General features: G+C 35.9%; 1 protein-coding gene across 1 annotated transcript in view; it reads right to left on the bottom strand.

Moving 5' to 3' along the window:
• Positions 1-23567, bottom strand: part of LOC149572194 (protein PHYTOCHROME-DEPENDENT LATE-FLOWERING-like) — a 181615-nt gene that overhangs the window by 2099 nt on the left and 155949 nt on the right. The window contains exons 10-12 of the mRNA XM_089813458.1: positions 485-711; positions 221-378; positions 72-110 (exon numbers count right to left, since the gene is read on the bottom strand). Of these exons, the coding sequence (XP_089669584.1) occupies positions 72-110; positions 221-378; positions 485-711 (424 nt within the window). The remainder of the gene's footprint in view (positions 1-71; positions 111-220; positions 379-484; positions 712-23567) is intronic.

The following is a 23567-nucleotide window of genomic DNA, read 5'->3' on the forward strand; positions in this document are numbered from 1 at the left end:
AAGAGATCATATATCAGAGAAAAGGAAATTTCAAGATTTAATCAAAGGATGAAGTCAGTTGTAGCACTTACCAGAGTATTAAATTGCACAGCTAGTCTATCTGCGCAATGCTGCACAGCACACACACACCATGTGGAAGAGATAAAGCAACAATTTCATATCTTCAATGAATAAAATGTGAACCAGTTGGTTGCAAGGAATCTAAGTGCATTTAACTTACAGTATTTGGCAAGGAAGGCAGAACATCATGTGGGCAACAATTCAAAGAATCTTCATCTTGATCATCCCCAAACTGCACAACAGCCTCCACCATTCCATCCTTTGCACGTTCACACATTACTAATCTAACCCGAAACCTACGTACCAAAACATTATTTCCTGCAGATAACAATATGCAAAAGAACATTGAGTGACCGTGAGATTAATCATTAGGAAACAGATATAAAATTACTAAAAAAGGAAAGAGTTCAAAACTAAGTCCAACCTGGATACATATGATCTGAATGTACAAAATTCATAATTCGTGTTTTGCGAACATTTACGCCTCCACCAACAACAGAATTAGACAGACTTTTTTGTCCTTTAACATCAATCTGATCTTCATCATTTGTAGCATTATTAAGAGCCGCTGCAATAAACTGACAAGAAGGCGGAACCTTCGCTGTTTCGTGCACCTCTTCCACACTCTTCTTCCTGATAGGAAGACCATGTCTGTGATTTTGCCCAAATCAATTAAAGAATTAGTGCTCCAAATAATAAATTACTACAAGATTACTAGGAAAAGACAGTCAAACTCCAAGAGTTATTAACAAATACTATTCACCAAAAATATAATACAAAGCCTGAAACAACAGTAAGGCGGTGAAAAAAATCAAATGATTAATAGCTTGCTTAGGGCTACATAAATTAAGAATCCTCATAGAATCACCACATTTTTTTATAGAACTCCATGAGGAGACAATCTAGAATTGGGAAATGCCATTCTTAATACATCTCAGAATTGCCTCAAGCCCTCCACTTCTAACTACCCAAACAAGAATCTCTCAAAACTCTCAACCTTCTGGTAAAGAACATCCTTAACAAGGTGCATAGAAGCACGATACATAAAGTTCTAAAAATCAAATGAAGAATTTTTGGAATGAAACATGGGTCAATGAGTTTGACTCAAGAACTACACAGTTAAACCCTCATAGCAATATCACAATTGACCTGCTGTGAAAAATATCTCCTACTTATCAATTGATGAGCTTAAGGGGCTTTCTAATGAATGGTTCATCAGACACACCACTTGGTGAAGGTTTTGCAAATGGGGGTGCGAGTAGAGTGGGTTTAACCATGGAGGAAACTCCGTACTAGCATGCTCGAGCTTGAGTACTATTGGGATGGGTGACCTCCCAGGAAGTCTTGATGCTTAACCTCTCTAAGCATCACCTAGATCCAATGCGTGCTAAGTGTTACATTTATTCTCATGAGAGATGGGTTCATGTGAACCATTACTCATGAAACATGGGTCAATGAGTTTGACTCAAGAACTACACTACTAAACCTTGATAGCAATATCACAATTTGACTTGCTGTGGAAAATATCTCCTACTTATCATAAAATAATTGTCAAATATTAAACTCAACATCAGTTGACATTAGGAGCCTTACAGATGAAATTATTTCTAATCTGTGCTTGGTGTTCAGGAATTTTTATTTTAAAAAGACCAAAATTACATAGTGTCCAAAAATGACCAGGAATAGGTCAAGGGACTAGAACACAAAACAAGTATAATAGCAAGGAACTAGGAAAAGGGGCCCTAGACTTGAAGCAAATACAACAAAGTAAGAAAACCAGGAAAAAAAAAAAAGACACACAAGGATTAACCTAAAAAGAGCAGCCCGAAAAAAAATACAACTAAATAATAATGCAAAAGGAAAACTCTACAAAGCAATGGAAGACAATGGAGATTGTCCTAATGGAAAATCAAAATCCTCAAATATTAGTATTATGTGAATTGTTAGAGAAGCCAAACAATATTAACATTGGTAACTATAGAGTCCCAATGTAGTGTCTGACCATGCCCATCATAGAAAGGCTAAGGCTATGGGATTCGGGTTGGCCAATCCTTGTAAGTAGGAAATTCCACATAGAAACTCTCCTATTACTTGAAGCAAGTTTTCCAACGTGATCTATGTCATAGAAGAGTATAAGGGTATTCCCAACATTGAGAAGATATAAAGCCACAAACATTAGAATAAAAGTTGAGGTGGCAAAAGAATTCATTATAGACAAGGATAACCAACAACTCACTGACATATTGTTGTTTGTATGTCAATCAATAGTATCCAAATGGTGCATACTGCATAATGCCTCTAACATCTATGATGAGTTAAAAGAAGTAATCAATATAGTAGATCTAAAACACCAAAAAGATATCTATGCTTAAACATAATAAACTCACAAAGAAGATGGGCCAAGCATCTCTAGCTAGGGTAGCATAAGAATGTGGGGAAGAAAACCACTAGAATCCATCTATAAATAGTAATACCTCCATCAAATTTCATAGTACAGTGGACAAAAGAAAATAAAATGCCCAACTCAAAACTCTTGGAGAGAAGAAAGGTGGCAATTTATTTCACTATGTAAAATATTGTGCTCTATCTGAACACAAAATTGTCAAGAACACGCTAGCAACATGACAAGGGTAATAATACTCAAATCATGAGACCAACCATAATAAAGATAGGTATGCTAAACAATGATCCCAGCATCCTGTAAGGAATGTTCACCCTAGAAAGCTAGATTGGAGCTAAGAGAATTCAAAGAAGAGGTCCAAGGAACCTAGACATACACAAAACAATCCCCATTGACCTGTCTAAAATGCTGTTTGTATAAAGCTAGTTTGCACCTAAGAGAACTCAAACAGGAGGTGCAAGGAACCTGGGCATCCTGACAATTAAGGTCGTCCTTGGTAAAGTATAGCTTCAGTCCAAGGTTGCATGGGTGCTCGTACCCACACCCCTGGTACTCGTACCCACATACCCAAGTACCGAGTACACGTATCCCATGTACTGGGTACTCGGTGGAGAGCATCATAGCTAAGGACCTTGATTAAGATTCTGATTTTTTTTTTTTTGGTTTTTTGTTTTTGTATTAGCTTGTTGTTTATCAAACTTAATTCAATACCCAATCAGTTTGAAACTTTGATACTCATTAACAATAAACTTTATCACTGTTCAAGTCATAAGTTTATCATTTGCAATATGTCATTGTCATATGGTTTAGGATCCTCTTGTTCATGTTTAAAGTCTGCCTTCTTTGTTATGCATCTAAGCATTTATAATGTATTATTATTTGAAACATATAGCAAATCTGAAACTGAAAACAGTACATTGCATTTGCAAACTTTATCACTGTTCTTGTTTTGAAAAACCATTGTCATGACTCATAATTTCAGATTTTTTATAAATATAAAAGTATAATTTTTAAATAAGTTTGACATACCCAAGTACCTCCGTCCCCTATTATGAAAAATACTTTAAACATTCAGCAATAGCATGCATATATATATATATATATATATATATATATATATATATATATATATATATATATATAATTTCCTTTTTTTCTTTTTCCTTTTTGACTTATGGCTCATATTTTCAAATTTCTTGTTTTGAATGCTCAATGTCATGACTCATGACAGATATTTTGATTTTTATATTTTCTATTAAATATTAATTATATAGAAAAAATTAGACATACACACGTACCCCCGTCCCATATTTTGAAAAATATGCGTACTCGTATCCGTATCCGTACCCGTTCCCGTTCCCATACCCACGTACCCATGCAACCTTGCTTCAGTCGGATCTGATAAAGCTGATGCCAGTATGTGAACTGTATTTACTACACATACATATATGTATGTATATGTCCATACATACATACATACATGTATGTATGTATGTATGTGTGTGTGTGTGTGTGTGTTTTGATCTCCTTCACATACTCACATCACAGATCAGATTAAGCTATCTAATGCAGTATTATCAAGCCCAGATCGGGCTGCATAATTATATGCTGGATTATTTTATCCGTCATCAAGCATTTGATAATATGACAGTAATGTCATTGACGCATCCATATTATCATCCAATCAGTATTGCAATAATATTATTGTGGATGCTCAGAATAGTATTGGGTTTACATTGTATATGAGCACCCAGAATTATCAGGTGTGCCTTGAGAATTGCCCAGACTTAGATCGGGCCTTCACTAGTATAATGTTCTTGTCCTATTAATTGAGTTTAGTAATGGTTTAATTATATTTATGTAGGGACATGACGCTACATAGCATGTAGCGTCATGTCTTTATATACATGTGACTATTCCCTTTAATATTTATTTTGAATTGATGCAATGGAGAACATATCAATTACGTGGCAATCTTACTATCCATTGCATCTGCTATTTACCAGCGATCATCTCTTTTATATCTGCAGTCACCGCAAGTTGGAAATTATTAGTAGTGTGCAATATGAAGTACAGATTGGAATTTCAGAGGAACACATACATTATATATATATATTCTCTGTATCCATACAATTGCAGTACTATTATCAAGAAGTCTCTGATAACTGATTTATAAATTAAAATGAAAACTCTATCACAGATCTTATATTCCTTAACCTGGTATCAGAGCCTAGTTGGTAGATAGAGTTTAAAAGAAATTGTGAAATCATCTCCCAAGATCTCTGAATAATTTAAAAACTATTCAAAAGTGCAAACATGGTGAACGTAGTCAAGTTAGAACACAGATTCGATGGAGCATCAAACCTCGTATCTTGGAGAATACAAACCATGATTGTTCTTAAAGAGCTTGAGTTAGAACAATATGTGGAAGAAAACAAAACTACGCCTGACAATGAGCCACATAAAACAATATGGAAAAGACATAACAATAAAGCTATGAAAATTGTAATTGATTCTGTAAAAGATCACATTATTCCATTTATAGCAAAATCAACAAACGCATATGAGATGTTCATGACTATTCAAAATTCATATGAAATCAATAATGCAAGCAGATTGCTTACCTTAGAAACACAACTCCTTCATATTAAGATGAATAAAGGAGAAACTGTCACATCATATTTTAGGAGAATATTATAATTAAGAGATCAACTTTCTATAGTTGGAAACAATGTAGATGGTCAAGAATTATCATTGATAGCTCGTAAAGGGTTGCCAAATACATGGGAATTCTTCGTTCAAGGGATTAGTGCACGTGCTACTTTAACAAAATTTGACCAACTCAAAAATGACTGCACTCAGGAAGAATCACGATTGATTACAAGAGGAATCATTCCTAATAAAGAGGAGGAAATTCAAGCTTACATGTCAATTCAAACATTAAAAGGAAAAGACATTTCAAGAAGAAAAGAGGAAAGAAAAATCAAACTATAAGAAAAGAGATTTGTCAAAAGTTCAATTCTACAAACGTGACAAATTTGGACAAACTCACATGTATTGTCCAAAAAGAAAAAAAGTCGTTGCCAACATATCTGAAGTCAAGGAAGCTGAAAACTCACTATTCTTCCTTGCCTTATCAATCGAGTTAAACTCTAATAAAAATACTTGGATAATTGATGGCGGAGCATCTAGACACATAACTAGATTTATAGATCAATTTGAGACCTTCGAAGAACACTCAACTAAAGAAGTGACAATAGGAGATAGCTTCACTTACCCTATGAAAGGAATTGAAACCTGTTCAGTTCAACTGAAATCTGGAGTTACTCTAAAACTAAAAAATGTTCTATTTGTACCAAGTATCAAGGGAAAACTAGTCTCTATTTCGGGCCTAGTAGATCATGGGTATGGGTATCATGGGTACTGTGTAACTCTCAAAATCTAGCCTTGAATCATGAAGTTGTAAAGAGCTGTGAGATTCGGCATAGAAGACTAGGTCACCTACATTTATGTGTTCTAAACTTCTACTTCTACCCTCCATAGAAAAGATTGTGAAAGGCATACCTAACCTAAAAACTGAACATGATGGAATATGTAAAGGTTGTGCATTAATAAAGAACTCTAAAACATCCTTCCCTCATAGTGAACACAAATCAAAGATTATACTTGAACTCATTCATACTGACTTGTGATGACCAATGTCAGTACCTTCCCTAGGGGGATATGTTTATTATATCGTCTTTCTCGATGATTATTCCAGGAAAACCTGGATCTATTTCCTAAAACTAAAAGTATCAAATGAAGTTCTATCTAAATTCAAAGAATTTAAAGCCTTCGTCAAAAATCAAACTGCGAAGAAAATTAAAATTCTAAGATCTAACAATGGAGGAGAATACATTTCTGAAAAATTTAAAGAATTTTGCATATCTGTTGGTATTAAGAGGGAGTATACATTACCATATAATCCTCAACATAATGAAGTGGCAGAAAGGAAGAACAAAACCATTAGTGAAGCAACTAAGGCCACAATGCATGATCAAAATCTTCACATAACATTCTAGGTTGAAGCCTTCAATATAGCGGTATACATTCAAAATAGATGCCCTCATTCATTTCTAGAGAATGTTACAGCTAAAGAAGTCTTCTCAAGAAACAAACTTGATCTAAGTCTCCTAAGAACCTTTAGATGCCTTGTATACATTCATATTCCTAAAGAGAAAAGGACAAAACTAGAGCCCTCAAGAAAGAAAGGCATATTTGATGCTAATAGTGAATCTTCCAAAGCTTACAAAGTATACATACCAGGGTCAAGGACAATTGAAATCAGTAGAGATGTTCAGCTTGAAGATGTTACATATAAAACTTCTAAAAATATAGAAGATCCAAATGATGATCCCATCTCAAAGTCAAATGAAAGGTCTATGATTGAGAGGGAGATTTGTACATAAGATCATTTGACCCACAACTCCTAACCCTAAGTATGACTCAAATCCACCCAACAAGAAAAGACCATTAAGGGCAAGGAAAATTATTGAAGAAAACAATGTGGCTCCTGATGAAATATTTAGAGAAAATAAGAAGACAAGAAGTCACTCATGTTATCTCACTCATATAAATGAGCCCACTCAATCAGAACCTTCAGATGTTGAAGAAGCTCTAAAATCTCAAGCCTGGAAAGATGCCATGATTGAGGAATACCAATCCATTTTTAAAAATGATGTTTGCGACATTGTATCAAGACCCAAACATAAATCCGTTGTCTCCTCAAAATGGCTATTCAAAATTAAATAGGCACTTGATGGTAATATTGAAAAACACAGCCATATTTGTGGCCAAAGGATTCTCTCAAAAGGTTGGAATTGATTATGAAGAAACATTTTCCCTTGTTCCCAATATACATCTGTCAAAACCATCATTGCAATTCTTGCATCCAAAGGGTGGAAGATACATCAGATGGATGTAAAGACGACATTTCTAATTGGTGTCATTGATGAAGTATACCTAGAACAACCAGAAGGGTTTGTTATCCATGATAGGAACACACATGTATGTAAACTAAAGAAAGCTCTCTATGGCCTTAAACAAGCCCCCAAGGCATGGTATGAGAGAATAAATAGTTGCCTTATCAAACTAGAATACTCAAAAAATGAAGCAGATCCTAATATATAATTCAAAATATCAGAGAGTGATATGCTAATACTTGTTCTCTATGTTGATGATCTTCTAATAAAAGGGGAAGATCACCTTATTGCAAAGTGTAAACAAGACCTTACATCTGAATTTGAAATGAAAAATTTAGGTCTCTTACACTATTTTTGGGATTGAAAGTATGGCAAAAGGAAAACTATATTTTCCTAAACCAAGTATACTATTGATATATGGAACAAATTTGGCATGATGAATTGCAAACCATTATCCAAACCTATGGAGAAAATTTTTCATAAGCTCAAAAGTAAAGCATTTGAATCTGAAGCCACACATCCTACATACTACAGATACATAATTGGATCTCTAATGTACTTGGTGAATGCCCGCCCTGATATTTGTTATGCTACAAATGCATTAAGTCAATTTATGTGTGAACCTAAGAAGATCCATCTCATGGCAGCTAAGCACATTTTGAGCTACTTATGAGGCACTATTGGACTTGGCCTAAAATATGACAATGTTAAGTTACAACTTCAAGGGTATTCAAATTCTAACTAGGTCGACAATTCTACTAATCGGAAAAGCACTGCAAGATGATGTTTTAATCTTGGGTCTGCTATGGTATCTTGGTTTAGTAGGAAACAATCTACAGTTGCTCAGAGTTCTACTAAAGAAAAGTACATAACGGCATCTATGGGAGCTCAAGAAGCAATATGGTTAAAGAAGTTACTGGTTGGACTATTTGGGAAACCCCTAAATCCCACTGTTATACATTGCAATAACCAAACTACATTAAACTCTCAATAAATCTAGTCTTCCATAACAGAGCGAAGCACATAGAAATTCCCTATCACCACATCAAAGATATGGTGGATAGAAATGTTATCAAGTTGGTATATATCAGCATTGAAGAGCAAACTACAGACATATTTACCAAACCTCTTGCAAAATTAAAAGTAGAATATTTCAGAGGTAAACTTGGTACGACTAAGACGTAAATGTAACTCCTGAGATTAAGTCTTTGTTTAATATATATGTATATATCTCTTTTTATGTTAAGAGTTACTACTGTGCACATGTGTATAATTTTATGAAAGGTGATGATCTTTAATTGGATTGGATGTAAGGTCTTTATTGTAGGGTGACAACCTTAACAATAGATTAACCTGTTATCATAAGACTTCATTAAGTTTTTATCTCAAAATGTGTCAAAAATTATGATAACAAAAGCATCATAATTGACATCATTAAGTTGTTGTCCCAGAATGAGTCAGAAATCGTGATGCTACTTGTGTTGTTAATTTCTTGAGTTCTTGATCCATTGCCATCATAGACTATGTTAACTTGTTGTCCCAAACTGTGTCGTAAATCATGACAATAAGTGAATCATGATAGACTACTTTAGTCCTAGAGTGAGTCAAAGATCATGATTCTTGTTAACACTATATTGTTTTTGAGATCAAGATTGATTATCTAACAGACTATGTTCTTGTCCCAAAATATCTTGGAAATTAGATAATCTATATTCTTAAAAGGATATACTTGTTGATAAGCATTTTTTATGCAAACTCAAATATGAAACTATTGAGATTGAGAAATTGACCATATCCTCCCTCGCGGAGAGGGAGTGTTGAAGTATAGCTTCATTCAGATAGGATAAAGCCAATGCCATTATGTGAAATGTCCAAAACTCGTAATAATAAAATATTTCCATGTAGACTTAATCACGCATCTTTGAATATTGAAAAATGTAGACAACTGATTTTAATTTCATCCTGTAGTTATAGCCTAGAGAGATCACTTGAGAGGCATTCTTACAAATTTTTCCACAAGAGATGGTTGTCTTAATTGTATTTTGAAATGAAGTTGAATGAATTTGAGAACTTGATACAAGGTGTATTGGCAATTGCATAGTGTCATGAGAAGTTTTGTCATTTTGTCAAGCATGTTCCTCAATATCATTTGGAGGAGCGATTTAAAATTTGCAAATCCATATTAGGGTTGCAACTGGAAGTGGGAACAAATGTTGATATGCATAAGCCAGAAATGATGGACCTAGCTTTTGAAAAGGCCATCAAGCAGAAAGAAAAAAAACTATGAAAGATGCCTATAATTAGTAGGAGCCAAAGACCTCACACTTTCATTAGTTACTACCAAAGGAAATATCAAGGCGGTAAACAAAATGGTGGATGCATGAAGAACATTTACAAATAGTTTTATAACAAATGAGAGATAGGAAATTATATGCTAAGCTATCCAAGCACTCTTTTTACCAGGAAAAGACACATTATCTAGGTGAAATCATTTATGTAGATGGAATTGCAGTTGACCTAGATAAGATTGAGGCTATTATAGATTAGCAACCTCATAATGTGTGGGAGGTCGGAAGTTTTGTGGTACTTACTAGCTATTACAGGAAATTTGTGGAGGGTTTCTCAAAAATAGCAGGACCGCTTACATCACTTCAGAGAATAGGGAAGAAATATGAAAGGAATATTAAGCGAGAGTGTAATGCCCCCATTTTTAGCAGGTTCTGCAGTTGGCTTTGTCAGTTCACCATCGCGACCCTCATGAGCTGATAGTGGGAATTGAGGGTCTCAGTTGTGGGGTTATAGACTTTTCAGCAGCCTATGGTGTGTTTTGGCTCCATTTGAGGGACTTACTATTTATAGTAAGTCAACCTGTTGGTTCTGATGAGCTCAGTTGAGTTAGAGGAGTTGTGTGATGCTATTAGTTTTTATTTTGGGCTTCCAGTTTGGGCTCCAAGAATCTTGGAGGGAGCATCTAATTATAGTAAGTCACCCTGTCAAGTTCATTCATCATCTTTCATCATCAAGATCACTTTGGTGTTGTCAAATTTCCATTCTGATGCTTCAATTGTTTTCGCAAGACGGGTGAATTATTATTATTCATCTAAATACATTGAGGTTTCTATTTTTGTTGGTGTTGTTGGTTAGTCACCTCAGTATCATAGTTCGTTGGAACCGAGACAATAAGTTTTAAATTGTAGAAACAAGAAACAATGGCCTTGCATGTCAAAATATTAAGTTATGGTGGAAAAGGCCATGTTTGGAGCCAAAAGCAATTAATAAATTATATTAATGTCACTTTATTATATTTTAATGTTGTGTAAGTGGAGTTATTTTAGGAAATTGGTGGCATTTGGAGATTATAAATATGAGGACATTTGATGAAAAAAGGATCCAATTATTTGATTATCTTATTTTGTTTTTTCGTCTTTGTGACATTTCTGAAGTCTGAATTTTTTTGTGCCCTTGCTAAAGTATAAGGGTTTGTTCTTGAGAAGTTCATTGTAATTCACAGCTGAGGTATTGTGAATTAGTTTTCTAAGAATTGATCTTTATCTCCATTGCTGTATACATTGTGGTTGGGAGATACTGTAGTGTTGGGAATTTGGAATTTGGCGTCTTTTTATGCTGTTATTACTGTTGTTGAGAGCAGTTGGGTGCTGGTTCATTTGGAATTGGTTGAGCATCCATTTACATTTGCTGCTAGGCATTATTTTCTATCTGCACTTTGGGAGCAGAATTTTACATATCAGCAGTTGCATTTGTTTGTTGGAAACTTCTTTTTCTGCCACTAGACTTCATTTCAAAGGGTTTCAAAACATGTCTTACCTGTAAGTTCATGGATTGTAACTTTTAATTTTTCTACGTATTGTTGATTTAGATAATAGGGGATATTTTATCAATTGGGTTGTTGGTATTTTCTGAAAATACTCAATACCTAAGTTGATATTAAATTCTGGAATTTTCAGCTATATATTCCCTATGTAATATCCAAATATTTGAGTTGAAATTATTATTGTAATATCTTCTATTTTTTTGCTATATTGTTGTATCATAAACTGCAAAACCTCAAAAACAAAAAATAAATAAATCATTTCTTTGGTATAGATTGTTTGAGAGCCAGCAAGGTATCAAAGCTTGCTTGCAAAGTGTTTGACGAAATGTCAAACAACTAAATTATAAAATAATTTTGTGTTTGATGAAGTTATAACCGATTGCGGTTATTACACAAAGGGCTTTCATATTTTCAAACAGAAACACACTTCAGCCCATATTTTGGTTATACTTGATCCAAATGGACAATTCACTATGATTACAAATGCATCATGTAAAGGTTTAGGTAGTGTGTTCATGCAGAATGGCCAAGTAGTGGCACATATGAGTTCAGGAACTTCAAACAACATGAAATAATTATGCACCTCACGATCTAGAATTGACTATGATGGTAACATGCCTTGCAAATCTAGAGACATAACCTATTGGGTAAGCCATTTGAGTTGAAAAGAGTGTTAAGCCTAGAAGGAGGCAATCACTACTAAGTGGATGGGTAAAGTAGTTGAATCCCAAATATAACTTCAAACCACTTAACAAATCTCAAATCAAAATGATAAACAATAATGCAAGATCCACAACACATAACACAATAACACCAAATTTATTCTTGGGGAAACCCGGATAGGGAAAAATCTTGTAGTAGTCAAACCCACAAGATGAATGTACTCAGCTAAAATTAATTTTCCAATTAAGAGCGAAATAAAGAACAAAAGAATGCATTTGCATCCATAGGCTTACCGCCCAATCTACAGGCTCACCGCCCATAGCACACTGCTCATAATACAACAACAAACAAGAAGGTGGACATATTGTCCATTACAATCGAATTGATTAATAAAATCTCCAATGTCAATACAATTCCAAGGAAGTACAATTTCTGCCTCAAATGCAGAATACAAATACCAACATCTCTCCTTACATTCACACCATCTCATATATCTCACAATTACAAAATGTTCTCTCATTTATACAAATTACAAAGATTAAACATCAACTAGGTTGGCCATGACCTACAACAATAAAAGATATAATCATTATGTTCAATCTCCTATGTGATCCAAATCAAGTTGCCAAGACTTAGATAGGACCAAAATCAACAACCATGAACACACAACGGTGTTGCCAAAGCAACACCAAGAATCACAACAGGTTACTCCATCAAGTTGCCCAAGACCTAAATGAATAAACAGCAACACACTATCAAATCAGCAAATCTGATCTTCTCAATCAATGCAAACAAGCACTCTGATCATTCACACAATCCAAGAACACCAACAAGTAGCATGAAAACCACCCAAAACCTTCACATCATCTCCAACTCGAAATCCAAACCCATTTCCAGCACTAATCAACATGAACACTGAAGCAACAAACATTGTTATAACAAAAGATAGCTTGTACTCTGAATCATGACCAATAGTTGAGCACACAATGGTCACACAACGATATCTCCCAATATAAACACCAGCTTCACAACCTCTAAATTGTCAAATTCAATACATACCAAAGAGAATATTCAACCAGTGAACAGTGAAACACTGTAACACCAAGAACCAACAAATCAATCATAGCCCTCTCAAACAATCAGGCGAACCTTTGTAAGTTCGATCCAGTCATCAACAGAGATATCAAAAACTCCAACAAGTATAGCAGAAATAGATCTTCAATATATTATTAGAACGTCACAAATCATCTGAACTGAATAAGGACAATACACTATCTGCAACAGCAATAGTATGTTGACATCAATGACGAAATATTAATGCTAGCACACATCAGAAATCTCTAACATGCTCAACCAAACATCCAACAAACAGATCATATGGGACTCAAATATATTATTACAAAACCTAATCTCAATGCCAGGTAGACAGGTGCAGCAGCACCTAATGTTTTGGGGATGTACCCTCAATTTTGGCTTGGAGACCCTAAATGTAGTCTTGAATGTAATAAAGACAAGTGAAAAGCCCATTAGATGTTTTGGTTACATTTGATGTCTTTTTGACATGTTTGTGTCAATCAGGACAAAAGTTATCATAGTTGTCAAAGTATGGCACTTGTCCTATTTTGCAGCTAGCAAGGGTAGTTTGAGTCAACTTCGATTTAAGGACTTAGGAGTCATAAGAATCAAAACTGCATCAAAAGGTAACAAGGTTGCACCTTGGGAAGCAAAGTTGACAAAAAAAAGTGGAATGACAACTTTGCAACATTGACAATGTTGCTCAAGCAAGAATGCAACATTTTCCAATTTGGGGTCAAATCAGTTATGGATACTTTCATTGAGTTGGAAAATGGTTAGAAGGTCTATATATGGACCCTACATCAATTGTACTGAGCTTGGAGATCAGAAGACATATTGCTTGCAATTTTAAATATCGTGATATTTCTTGCATTTTCTGTACAGTCCATTGCAACTCAAGCATCCTTTCCAGTTTGGATTGAATAGTAGTTTATTTTATTGTAAATGTTAGATTTCATTGAATTCTTCATTATTGCATAGTTGTCTCCATTGATTGGGAGCTATGGCTTGTTAATCAAAATCAAGCTTGAAGTTGCACTTCACTAGCAATCTTAAGGTTTGTAAATAAAAATGCCCCTATCTTGGAACCTAACCACAGGAATTTGATGACCCTTGGAGGGATTATGGTAAGGGTAATGTACTTTATGTTGCAAGTGGTAGCTTAAAGAGAATGCTCATTTGCTAATTTTGCAAGCAAGCCCTAGGTGAGCAGATAGAGTGCCCGGCTAGGGAACTTGCATAGTGGACAGAATAAGTTGAAGGAGTGGAATGTTAGGTTATGAAAATGTTGAGGAAGGGTGAAATGAAGATAGGAGAGGTCATGTGGAAGACCAGAAAAAGATTTGAATCCATTTTGCCTATATTATGCCAAGAAAATCAATTTAAAGCCTTATTTGACTTGACCCAAATTGGGAATAGGGCATTGAATGAAGAGTACCAGACTAAAACAAAGAAAGTCTTAAAGATCTTCCAAAAGGGTATTTGGAATGGTCAATGTTTTTGGCAGTCTTTAGGAAAACTTTTGAGTTATGCTTCAAAAATTGAAAACCTAGGCCTGATTAGGGTTCATTCCTAGTAGGTCTACCAAGCCCATTTATGAACTTGATAAGGATTGGCTTCAAGAATATGGCAAATTGAGTTGAGTTGAAACTAATGGGATTGTTAAAGGTCATTCCACTCCTTGTGACCTATGAAAACTCCAGACGAAGAGTTGTGCAAACCAATGAACTATACCTTGATGGCAAGAAGTTCTAGTTGGAATTGGTATGGGAGGCCCTAGGACGGAGTTTGTAGAAGATTGTGACCAATAGGAAAAGAGTCCAAAGATTATGACCATTAGGAAAAGAGCAAAAACCATGATGATTCATGCCTTGCAAAGTAGAAAGAATGCATAGTAGTTTTTGATCATTAAAAGAATCGAAGACATGTAAACTCCTAGGGCCTCCCTATCATAATGGTATCAAAGCCTAAAGATTTGGGCAAGAGTACAGTTCATGCCAATTGAAGAGTCAGATGGGGAAACCAGTATGGTGACCAATTGAAAGCTTGCCAAGAAAGTATAAGAGCAGGAGGATGGAAATTGATTGCTCAAAGATAAGTTTGAACAAGTAGAAATAAAGACTGAAAAAATGGAGACCAAAGAAGAGAAGATAACTAAGAAGGAAGAAAATGAAGTTGCAAAGGAGGATGAAGTCCCAGAACCTGACCTAGTCCCACCTGAAGAACCATTTTTTAAATGCCCTCAAAGCCATGGGAGGCAAAGTTCTATAGTAGATCCCTGCATGTAATGGGAAAATGGACCCTATCTCTATTATGGACTCGATTGAAGCCCTTGAGAATCACTTTGAATGTGAAGGGGTTACAAAGACACAAAAGGTGAGGATAGCACAGTCCAAGTTAAAGGGAGCTTCTTAAGCATGGTGGAAGTTTGTGCAAGTTGAGAGAGTAAAAGAAAGCAAGAACATGATTGTCACATGGAAGGAAATGGTGGTTTCCTAGGTTAGAGAAACCTATGTACTAGAAGATTATGAAATTCAATTACACAAGAAGAGGCAAAACTTGAAGCAGAGAATCCTAGATGTGGGTGCATGCACAGAGGGTTTTCAAAATTTGTGTTTGAGGTCAAGTACTGTAGAGGATGAAAGTGTGAAGGTAGCTAGGTATTTGAATGGATTGAGATGGAACATCTACGAGGAGATCAGTTTGTTTAGCCCTACTACAGTCCATATGTGCTATTAGTTGGCACTAAAGATAGAATAAAAGAACAAAAAGAGGGAGGAGCAAGGAAACAAGGGCAGAGGTAAAGATCATATAGGTCACAGAGGTGGCTATGGAGGGAGAAGTGCAGGCCAAAGGTTCCAAGAGGAGTCTAAACCATTGAAGAAAAGTGGGGACTCCGGTAACAGAAGAAGCTACAGAGGTAGGGGGCCTAATGGAAGAGGAAGGACTAGAGGATCAAGTAGAGGATCTCATTTTTCCACAATGAAGTGCTAAAATTATAACCAGTTAAGATATCATGCCTATAGATACCCTGAGAGGACTTCTACATCCCAAGGGGAGGAATGGAGAATTCATTCTGTACAAGAAGATGCAGCTAGTGTGAAGTCAGCTAAAGTCTAGTTGGACTTGGAGAGAACCTTTGTGGTGAGGAGGAGACTGCCCAAAGAAGCAATCAAAGAGGATACAAGTCAAAGGAGGTCCCTATTCAGAACAAATTGCAAGATGCCAGGCAAGGTATGTAAAGTTGTTATAGATTCAGGTTCAACTAATAAAATCGTATCTAAAGAGTTGAGAAATTGAAACTAGATAAAATCCCTCGTGGAAATCCTTATTAGGTTACTTGGCTAAACAAAGGGCAGCATGTATTGGTTAAAGAACAAGCTTCGGTAGAGTTTATCATAGGGGGATGTAAGGACAAATTTTTTTGTGATGTCTTGCCCATGGATGCCTACCACCTACTTCTAGGTAGACCATGGCAATTTGACAATAAGGCACTCCATGATGGTGACAAAAATTCATACTCTTTTCAAAACAATGGGGTCACCTAAAGATTCAGTTCCTAGGAGATGTGTAAGATGTTAAGCCCACAAGACCTCTTGTGTTGCTAGTAGGGGAGAAGTTTTTTAATACCCTAAAAGAGGCAGATGGAGTAGGTTTTGCCTTACTATTGAAAGCTAAAGAGAAGGGAAATGAGAAGAAATAAAAGATCCCTATAGATGTACAAACCCCACTAGATCAGTATAAAGATATAGTGAGTAATGGAGCTCTAAACACTATTCCACCAAAAAGAGCTATTAGACATCAAATTGACTTCATACTAGGGGCTCCTTTGCCAAACAAGGCAGCTTATAAGATGACACCACAATAGAATGAAGAACTGGCCAAACAAGCCCAAGAGCTATTAGACAGTGGGTTAATTAGGAAGAGTATAAGTCCTTGTGCAATACCCACAATGTTAGCACCTAAGAAGGGGGGTACGTGGAGATTATGCACAGACTCAAGAGCAATTAATAGGATTACAATCAGATACAAATTCCCTATACCTAGAATTGAAGACCTTATGGACTATTTAGCAGGTGCTCAATATTTTACCAAGATTGATCTTAAGAGTGGTTACCACCAAATCAGGATTAAGGAGGGTGGTGAGTGGAAGACAACATTCAAAACCATAGGACTTTATGAATGGCTTGTCATGTCATTTGGGCTGACAATGCTCTTAGAACATTTATGAGGCTTATGAATAGAACATTTATGAGGCTTATGAATGAGGTCTTAAAAGACTACACCGGTAAATTTGTGGTAGCATATTTAGATGACATCTTGACTTTTAGCAAAACAAAAGAAGATCATCTTAGACATTTGAAAATTGTATTGAGGAAATTGCATGATGAAAAACTAACCGTAAACCTTGAAAAAGTGTGAATTTGTGAAGTAGGAGTTGGTGTATCTTGGCTTTGTGGTCTCTAAAGGCAATCTCAAGATGGATCCTCTAAGGTGGAAGCAGTATTGAATTGCCCCCCTTCTAAGTCTGCAAGTGATGCAAGGAGTTTCCATGGCTTAGCACAATTTTGTAGGAAATTCATTACGAATTTCAATGAGATGTGTTCACCTATCTTGGACACAATCAAAGGAGGAATGAAGACTAGGTTCCAATGGACAGAAGTTGCAGATAAGGGGTTTGAAACATAAGGTGGCTACTCCAACAATATTGGTCTTACCAAGCTTTGATAAGTTATTCACTATAGAGTGTGATGCTAGCAATATAGCAATAGAAGTCTTAAGCCGAGAAGCCAAACCAATAACCTTCTCTAGTGAAAAGCTCAATACTTCAAAAAGAAGGTATTCCTCCTATGATTTGGAGTTATATGCACTAATCCAAGCACTAAGGTGGAGGCACTACTTGTTAACCAAAGAATTTGTGGTCTATATTGGCAACCACGCACTTAGCTTCCCGAATTCTCAAGACAAGCTCAATCACAGACACATGAAATGGGTGGAGTATCTGCATGCTTAAACCTTTACAATCAAACATAAGAAGGTACAAACCAATAAGGTTGTTAGTGCCCTAAGAAGTCTATAGATTATTCAGAAGAATTGATTGAAAAGTATTGGCATTGAAAGCTTTAAGAAGCTGTATAAAAAGGATGATGACTTCTCTGAAGCCTACAAGGTATGTGACTCATTTGAGAATCATTTTCATAGTGACTACTCTAACCACACTTTGCAGAATGGTCTATTATTTAGAGGTGGACAACTCTTTGTGCCTAGAAGATCTATGAGGGAGAATGTGATCCAAGAAAAACACAATGGTAATTTGGGGGGACATTTTGGTCTCAACAACACCTTAGAGTTAGTACAAAGGTACTCCTACTAGCCAAAGATGCAAAGAGATGTCAGAAGGTATGTGGAGAGTTGCACAATCTACCAAAGAGCAAAGGGGACATCCACCAATGCAGGGCTTTATCAACCTTTACCCATTTCTAATAGGCCATGGGAATGTGTCAGTATGGATTTTCTAGTTGGGTTGCCCAAGACCAAAAATGAGTATGATAGTGTTTATGTTGTGGTTGATAGGTTTGGCAAGATGGCCCATTTTATTCCATGCAAGGTAACAAACGATGATTCTCAGATTGCTAATCTATTCTTCAAGGAACTCATAAGGATTCATGGACTACCTCTTAGTATAGTCTCAGATAGGAACTCCAAATCCATTGGACATTTTTGGAAAACCTTATGGAGAAGGTTGGGAACCAAGTTGTCTTTTGGGTCTGCATACCATCCACATGGCCAGAATAAAGTGGTCAATAGAACCCTAGGGACCCTTCTGAGATGCTTAACCAAAGCTCATGGTCAGTCATGGGATCAAGTAATTCATCAAGTAGAGTTTTCCTATAATGATACAGTAAATAGAAGTATAGGAAGGAGTCACTTTGGAGTGATGTATGGACTACACCCTAGGGGAGTAATGGAACTTAGGGATTTATTAGAATTAGATAAAAGAAGCGGGTATGCTGAAGACTTTGCTAGAGTGATGCAACAAGTACATGAACAAATGAAGTAGACACTAGTGGAAAATACTCAAAAGATTACGGATAGAGCTAAACCCAAAAAGAGGGACATACAATTCCAACTTGGAGAACTTGTAATGGCAAATTTGAACAAAGATAGATTACCTAAGGAGCCTCAAAGTAAATTGAAAGTGAGAAGAATAGGACCATGTGAAATCTTAGAAAAGTAAGGAACTAATGCATACAAAATCAATCTTCCTACACACATACGATTATCATCAATCTTTGATGTATCAGATATGATACCCTATAAGGGACCTTATCTAGTGGACAACACTATGGCTTCTATTGTTGTGGATATTGAACCTGAACTATAACAATTGTCTACCCAAACAAAAACACGGGCTGAATAGGTATTCGATTCTAGAGCTGCTAAGAAGACTCGGAATCAAGTCTACATAGATTATCTTATCAAATGGAAGGGTTTACCCGAGGCTGAAGCTACATGGCTACAAGAATCTGACTTAAAGAAGTTAGGCATTGATAATTCACTCTTTTCACCTCTTGCGACTTTAGTTATTTTTACCTTGGGAGAATGGTGCAGGAGCACCTAATGTTTTGGGAATATAAACCCTAAATTTTTCCTTGGATACCCTAAATGGAGTCTTGAATGTAATAAGGGCAAGTGAAAAGCCCATTAGGATGTTTTGGTTAAGTTCAAATGTCTTCTTGTCATGTTTAAGCCAGTTAGGACAAAACTTGTCATAGTTGTCAAAGTATGACACTTACCCTATTTTAGAGCTACCAAGGGTAGATTGAGTCAATTTTGATTTAGCAAGGGCTTAGGAGTCATTAGAATCAACATTGCATCAAGAGGTAACAAGGTTGCAATTAGGGAAGCAAAGTTGACAAAAGTTGCATGACAACTTTGCAACATTTTCAATGTTGCTCAAGCAAGAGTACAACATTGTGCATTTCGGTGTGAAATCAGTTATGGACACTTCCATTCAATTAGAAAATGTTTAGGACTATATATGGACCCAGGATTGATTCTACTAACGTTGGAGATCAAAAGAAGCATTGCTTGTAATTTTGAATATGGTGATATTTCTTACATTTTCTGTACAATCCATTGCAACTTGAGCATCCTTTATAATTTGGACTGAATAGTACTTTCTTTTGTTGTAAATAGTTAGATTTCATTGAGTTCTTCATTCTTCTAAAAAAAATTCCATTGATTTGGAGTTATGGCCTGTTAATTCAAAATCAAACTTGAAGTTGCACTTCACTGGCAATCTTAAGGTTTGTAACTAAAAATGCCCCTATCTTGAAATCTAACCACGAGAATTTCACAACCCTTGGAGGGATTATAGTAGGGGCAATGTACTTTAAGTTGCAAGTGGTAGTTTGCAAAGAATGCTCATTTGCTAATTTTGCAAGCAAGCCCTAGGCGAGCAAATAGAGTGCCTAGCAAGGAAACTTTGCATAGCAGACAGAATAAGTTGAAAAAGTGGAATGTTAGGTTGATGGAAATGTTGAGAAAGGGTGAAATGAAGATAGGAGAGGTCGTGTTAAAGACCACAAAAACATTTGAATCCATTTTGCCTATATTGTGCCAAGAAAATCAATTTCAAGCCTTCTTTGGCTTAACTAGACCCAAATTGGGAATAGGGCATTGAACAGAGAGTACCAACCTAAAACCTAGAAAGTCTTAAAGATCTTCCAAAAGGGTATTTGGAATGATCATTGATTTTGACAGTCTTTTGGAAAACTTTTGAGTTATCCTTCAAAAATTGAAAACCTATGCCTAATTGGAGCTCATTCCTATTAGTTCTACTAAGCCCATTTATGAACTCGATAAGGATTGTCTTCAAGAAGATGGCAAGTTTAGTTGAACTGAAACTAAAGAGGATTGTTAAAGGTCATTCCACTCCTTGCTGACCTATGAACACTATAGATGAAGAGTTGTGCAAACCAATGAACTATTCCTTGATGGTGAGAAGTTCTAGTTGGAATTGGTATGGGAAGGCCCTAGGGCAGAGTTTGTAGGAGATTGTGACCATTAGGAAAAGAGTCCAAACCATGATGATTCATGCCTTGTCGAGGAAATAGAATGCAACAGTGGTTTTCGATCATTGAAAGAATCAAAGGAGTGTAAACTTCTAGGCCTCCCTGTCATAGAGACAATGGATAAAGTTTCTAAATGAGTATGATTTCGGCATTGAATATATCAAAGTAGAACAGAGTAGCAGATGAGGGCATCTATCTTCTATTTCTACTACGAGGACAAACCTCTGAGGCATTAGGTGTTATAAAACCTACCCAGTGATGACTACTATGAGTTGGTCAAATCAGCTTTAAAGACTGATCATCTGATTACCGTTTTGATTTACGAAAAAATTCCACATAGATACCAAAACGCAGCACACAAAATAGGTTGCATGGATTATTCATGATTCTGAGAAAATGGTAGAGAAAAATTTACTTGCACTAGTTGCCGTGAAATACTCTGAAACGGCGCCAAAACATACGTGTAAATCTCAGAAGCGCGGGTCTGAACAGAAAAAAAAACATTGTGCGACAATAAATAAAAATTTGCATGAAACGCTTCAAATACTGCACAAATAGAAGCCCTTGAAAATGTCTGCAAAAATGTCCACTAAAAACGCCTTCTGAAAATAACTTCCTGCAATTTTCCTTGTTGGAAACCCTTGCGAAAATGAATCCTGAGATTTCCAACAGCAAACCAATTTTTTACAGTAAAACGCAAAACAAAATTTAAGAAAAAGTGCCACATAGATACCCAAAAAACAAATTAAGAAAATTCACCAAAAAAACTTAACCTGCTCTAATACCATGCAATAATAATTGATAATTCATTATTACCAAAGGAGATGAAGACTCCTTAAATTGATAATACAAAATAATCTGTCAATCATGAAAATGACAGAGAACAGAAACACGAAAGATATAAAAGAAACTTCCTAAAACAAAATAAAGATAAAAAGCATAAGAGGACATTTCTAAATATGTAGTAAGATGACCATTATATCAATATTATATGTAGCAAGATGACCATTATATCAATATTACAATATTATTTTAATAAAAGCAACACAGAAGAAATCGGAAGTAAATTCCAAGAGGGTCCATAGATTACAAGTGAACCATATACAATATTTAGATAAACCAACTCAGAAGAATGTAAGAGATTGATGTATGATTTTAGGAGCTGAACTTGGCTTTTGGGGTAGCTTGTGCCCAAGAGGCCTAAATTGTATTTGTCATTGAAAATAGTGGATGTAATTCGATTTACATCATTCTGTTGTTGTTCCCCCAGAAACTGGGTTCTCCAAAGTAAAATCCATGTAACTTCTTTTGTGATGGTTGCTGCTCTCATTTTCCATTCCAGGTTTTGTATATTTGATTGCCAAAGTGCATAAGCATAAGTTTCCTTTCCATAAATCTGTATGTTGATGACTACTGTATGGTATACCAATCTAAGTTAACATATCAATGTTTGAGAAACACAACTTGGAGCCTCTCACAATCAACCTTGCTCATTAGATATGACTTTTAGAAAAGAAGTGATGGACAGGAATAAAGGGTTCTCTAAAGATAGGATGACAAGGGACATTATAAAGAATTGACACTGAAGACTCAAGAAAATGAGGCAATGTGAACAGTGATGCAGTTCCTTGGAAGGTATTCCAAAATACTGTGGAGAAGTGATGAAGAGCAACAAAGGGTACCATTCACCACAACACAAAAAATATGTGTTTATTACACACACGGAGATACACATAGTCCCTAAGGGTGGTAAAAGTGGAGAGAAGGTCATGGGCAATGTTAAAACAAAGTCTCTAATGCATAGATTTACAAACATCGTAGAACAAAAACTTTTCGAACAAACAAGATGAAGACCCATAGATAGACCATGTGCGAGAAAGACTTATATCCTGCCCCCCAAGGTCATTAGAAGGATACTCAAACAAGGCAGCAGGAGTGAAGGGAGGAGAGTGAAAATTGGACATAAGGTAAAAAAGGCAAAGACGCACAATCAAGAATAGATTATGGTTCAACAAATATTGATGGCCAGGAGAGGTCCATGAGAGGGGAAAGCAAGGGGAGGGGGATGGAGGGTGAAGGTCAAATAGGCATAGCCAGCAAGGGGAACAAATGTGAAACATGTAGGCCCTAAATAGGTTCAAATTTGGACAAAGCATCCCCTTGCAATTGCATAATTCAATGCACACAGCCCCAATTCTAGCCCATCTTAACCTAAGGTCTTCAAATTTTCTGAATTGCCAACTCACTAGCTCCATCTGCTTTGAATCATTACAAGAATGTTTTCAAAGACATGTCCAGACTTTAAGCATGACATGAGGTCAATATTCTCTTCGCTCTAAATCAAATTTACCGTCTCCAAGAATATTTGTCGTGCAATCAATAGTTCCCGCACACAAAAGGATCAGTCACTCTCCATTTTGTAGGAACCAGTCCCCAAAATGTAGTTGTGACCCTCTGACATTCTAAGACAAAAATAGAAAGACATTTAAATTGAAAGA

This window comes from Cupressus sempervirens, chromosome 2, assembly GCF_028749045.1.
Source record: "Cupressus sempervirens isolate cs-2001-9-10 chromosome 2, ASM2874904v1, whole genome shotgun sequence".
NCBI classification, from domain to species: Eukaryota; Viridiplantae; Streptophyta; class Pinopsida; order Cupressales; family Cupressaceae; genus Cupressus; species Cupressus sempervirens.